Raw genomic sequence first — 4,593 nt, forward strand, 5'->3', positions numbered from 1 at the left:
CCCAAGGCAAGGGATTTAACTGACTATATAGTCCAGTTTCCGCACTCGCCGAAATAGGCTGGAATTCCGAAGTTACATTTTGGCTGGACCAACGAGTCTATGGATAGTCCAATCAAAATCGCGAAACGAACTAGACATCCGGTTTGTTAACAAGTGGATTTCAACGTGCAGAGTACGGTCATGCAAAGCGTGGGTATCGAAGTAAAAAAACATGATTTTTACAAATGTTTCCACTGAGAATTAAAATAACAGTTATATGAAACAAATTGTTTGCCAAATTCAGATAACCGAACACATTACATGTAATCAATGACATAATTTGGATAGTTTAATGACTTAATAAAAATGTTACAGCCAATATTGTCAAATTATGCATTTTTTCCTTCAATTTATGCAATTTCGACCCCCTGAAAATTCCCGCACACAATTGCAAACTTACTACCCAATGAAAATTGTGTACAGATACCTCCTTTATGCAATAGAAAAAGGTTTAAGGTATACAGGAAAATGTGGGAACGAAAATCTTGTTTTTCAACCCTGGCCAAATGACTATGACTCAGTGCCGCCATTTTTTGAGTTAGTGAGTGACTGAGTGTATGAGTGGAAAGCCGGAAGTGATATCAGACGTTCACCGCTTTGGTGAAACCCATCAGTATTGACATGATGCTGAGAAACCCAGAAACAGCATCAGGGCGAATCGGGATTCGAACACTAGATTAATGGTTTCTGGCACACCAAAGGGATGCCCATCTGTACGACAAAATATGGCGCCTTGCGCCGTTGTATCACGAGAAGTGATGATGGTTGAACTTTGACACAACGAGACAGTATACATAAATAACATTTTAATGTGATGCTATTGATCTATAATTTTTTTCATCTGCCGACACAAATTATTTGGTGAAAAATATATCCTGTCAGATCTACCTTCCTTGTCTCCAAGTTACGAGGTTTTGTTTCAGACAATAACCAGGTAGATTGAATCAAACACCCTGATTAATTGTGAGAAAATACACATGTAGCTTTGTAAAACCACAGCGTACACATCTTGCGAATGCTCTGTTTCTCCAGGGGCTGCATATAATTACCGAATCAGCCGCGATGACATCGTGGAAAGATCAGGTAAGTCGTTATATCACACGGTAAGATTTCATCTGATCCTTTCACCCAGTTTAGATCTGGCCGGAAACTAATCTCAGAGTTTAGTCTTTTCACTCAGTTCAGATCTCGCCAGAAGCTAATCTCAGAGTTAAGCCTGTTCACTCAGTTCGGATCTCGTCTAAAGTTATCCAATAAACTGAGACCTCCAAGTTGTTCACAAAGTTAAAATTGCGGCTGAAGCTGTACAAACAGCTGCGCTCCCCACACGGAGTTTACATTCAAACGATGGAGATTACACAGCGAATACGCAACATCTTGGATTAGAACGTGTCCAGATTGTGCATGGTCCAGTCTCCACACAAAAGGTCACTTCCATTGCCGCTAAGATGTGTTTCTTGAAACAACGGTTAAACAATATTTCGGGCATTCAGTGTGAAATCTGAGCTAACAATACTAAGACATTACTGATATCTTGCAGGAAAAGACGACTTGGAGCTGAAAGGCATTCAAGGTGAAAAAGATAAAGGTAAACATGATGTCTGGTTCTCAATGTTCATCAATGTTGTAGGGCTCTCAATGATAGTTCCTCACTGTTGTAGGGCTCTCAATGGTAGTTCATCAATGTTGTAGGGCTCTCAATGGTAGTTCACCAATGCTGTAGGGCTCTCCATGATAGTTCATCAATGTTGTAGGGCTCTTAATGGTAGTTCACCAATGTTGTAGGGCTCTCAATGGTAGTTCACCAATGCTGTAGGGCTCTCCATGATATTTCCTCACTGTTGTAGGGCTCTCAATGGTAGTTCACCAATGTTGTAGGGCTCTCCATGATAGTTCCTCACTGTTGTAGGGCTCTCAATGGTAGTTCACCAATGATGTAGGGCTCTCCATGATAGTTCCTCACTGTTGTAGGGCTCTCAATTGTAGTTCACCAATGTTGTAGGGCTCTCAATGATAGTTCCTCACTGTCGTAGGGCTCTCAATGGTAGTTCATCAATGTTGTAGGGCTCTTAATGGTAGTTCGCCAATGCTGTAGGGCTCTCCATGATAGTTCATCAATATTGTAGGGCTCTTAATGGTAGTTCACCAATGTTGTAGGGCTCTCAATGGTAGTTCACAAATGCTGTAGGGCTCTCCATGATAGTTCCTCACTGTTGTAGGGCTCTCAATTGTAGTTCATCAATGTTGTAGGGCTCTCAATTGTAGTTCACCAATGCTGTAGGGCTCTCCATGATAGTTCCTCACTGGTGTAGGGCTCAAATGGTAGTTCACCAATGTTGTAGGGCTCTCCATGATAGTTCATCACTGTTGTAGGGCTCTCAATGGTAGTTCACCAATGCTGTAGGACTCTCCATGATAGATCACCACTGTTGTAGGGCTCTAAATGGTAGTTCATCAATGTTGTAGGGCTCTCAATGGTAGTTCATCAATGTTGTAGGCCTCACAATGGTAGATCCTAACTGTCGTAGGGCTCTCAGTGATAGTTCATCAATGTTGTAGGGCTCTGAGGGATAGATCATCAATGTTGTATGCATCTCAATGATAGTTCCCAACTGTTGTAGGGCTCTCAATGGTAGTTCATCAATGTTGTAGGGCGCTCAATGATAGTTCACCACTGTTGTAGGGCTCTCAATGATAGTTCACCACTGTTGTAGGGCTCTCACTGGTAGTTCACCACTGTTGTAGGGCTCTCAGTGGTAGTTCACCAATGTTGTAGGGCGCTCAATGATAGTTCATCAATGTTGTAGGGCTCTCAATGATAGTTCCCCAATGTTGTAGGGCGCTCAATGGTAGTTCACCAATGTTGTAGGGCTCTCAATGATAATTCCTCACTATGTTGGGTCCATTAACTGAACCTGCTACATTAAAATGACTGATCACTTCTCTCTGTTGTCAGCTATGTGCCCCCCGACGGCGCCAGCTGGTGGAGTCGCTCCCCCGCGTCTCGATCCCATATAACGCCGGGCCAAGCTCACCACAAGCATCTACTGCACAGCACCTGCACATTCAACTGTATCATGAACTGCATAGACGTCAGACATTGTCCCCAGTATAGCAAGAACTGCACCAATGACACGTGTGTGTTGACACGTGACAACTGCTTGGACGTGACAGTTCACATTGTATGTGTGCATATTACAACAGATCATGTTTTGAATAGGTGCGCGTGATGATGGATAAGTGTCGTGAAGTGACAACAGTGTCAGGCGTCAGCGAACTCGTCATGACCTTTGACAAATGAACCCGGATGTGACAGCATGAAGGCACCCGAAGCTCAGAGACCTTGAACGTGATATGATTTGACGACGACTGGTCCAGAGCACTGGCTTGGGAAATCCACACGTTGTTTGTGAATAGCGACAACAAAGTCAGAAGTCATTAACTCTCTCCAGGAACTTCTCCAATGGAGTTGGTTACCTGATGTGCAGCCACCAGGACCTCCAAGACAGCAGAGTTGGAATTTATATGATTTGACGACAACTTTACAGATCGGTTATTCGTCGAGGTTTCTAAGGTACATATATGCACACATATGCGGCGGCCATACAGTTTAAATCGATGTGCTATGTTTATGTTGAGTTGAAAATGATAATTGAAAGTACAAGGAAAGGCGATCACACAACAGAGGATGTTACTGATGTATTGAACCTGTGTGGAGTTACAACAAAGAGTATTGCCGATGTACTACTGTGTATGTTCAGCTACCACAAAGGATGTTATTGATGTGCTGTATATGTGTCGGGTTGCAACTAAGTTTGTTATCGATGTACAGTTTGCGTGTCGAGCGACCACAAAGAATGTTATCGATGTACCGTGTGTGTGCAAAGTTGCAACAAAGAATGTGATCGAAGTACTGCACGTGTGTCCAGTTTCGAGAAAGTATATTGTCGATGTACTGTGTGTGTGTCAAGTTTCGAGAAAGGATGTTATCGAAGTACTGTTCCTGTTTCAAGTTTTGAGAAAGGATGTTATCGAAGTTCTGTACGTGTGTTGAGTTTCTACAAACTATGTTATCAAAGTACTGTATGTGTGTTAAGTTTTCAGAAAGGATGTTATCGAAGTGCTGTACATGTGTCAAGTTTCGAGAAAGGATGTTGTCGATGTACTGTATGAGTGCCGAGTAAAAACAAAGGATGTTTTCGAAGTACTATGTGTGTTGAGTTACAACAAAGGATGTTTTCAAAGTACTGTACGTGTGTCGAGTTTAGCAAAAGGATGTTGTCGATGTACTGTATGTGAGTCGAGTTTCCAGAAGGATGTTATCGATGTACTGTTTGTGTGTCCAGTTACAAGAAAGGTTATTATCGATGTATAATGTGTGTATGTGTGAGTGTGTTTGTGCGTGTATGAGTGTGTGTGTGTGTGTTTGTGTATATATGATATGATATTATAAAAAATATATATATAAATATGTACTTGTTTGTTTGTTTGTTGTTCAGCGCCGCCTACAGCAAAAGACACTATGCAGAGAACTTCTAGTAACCAAAGACGCGA

The 4,593-nt window shown here is 42.1% G+C and overlaps 1 protein-coding gene across 1 annotated transcript in view; it reads left to right on the forward strand.

Annotated features, from left to right (window-relative positions):
- The window catches only part of LOC124119535, a 19,008-nt gene extending 14,663 nt beyond the window's left edge, over nt 1-4,345 (forward strand). Inside the window, exons 4-6 of the mRNA XM_046482088.2 lie at nt 1,072-1,122; nt 1,580-1,627; nt 2,996-4,345. Of these exons, the coding sequence (XP_046338044.2) occupies nt 1,072-1,122; nt 1,580-1,627; nt 2,996-3,057 (161 nt within the window). The 3' untranslated portion in view covers nt 3,058-4,345. The remainder of the gene's footprint in view (nt 1-1,071; nt 1,123-1,579; nt 1,628-2,995) is intronic.
- Nucleotides 4,346-4,593: the final 248 nt, after the last annotated feature.

Source organism: Haliotis rufescens, unplaced genomic scaffold (assembly GCF_023055435.1).
Source record: "Haliotis rufescens isolate VD_foot unplaced genomic scaffold, xgHalRufe1.0.p SCAF_53, whole genome shotgun sequence".
Lineage (NCBI taxonomy): Eukaryota > Metazoa > Mollusca > Gastropoda > Lepetellida > Haliotidae > Haliotis > Haliotis rufescens.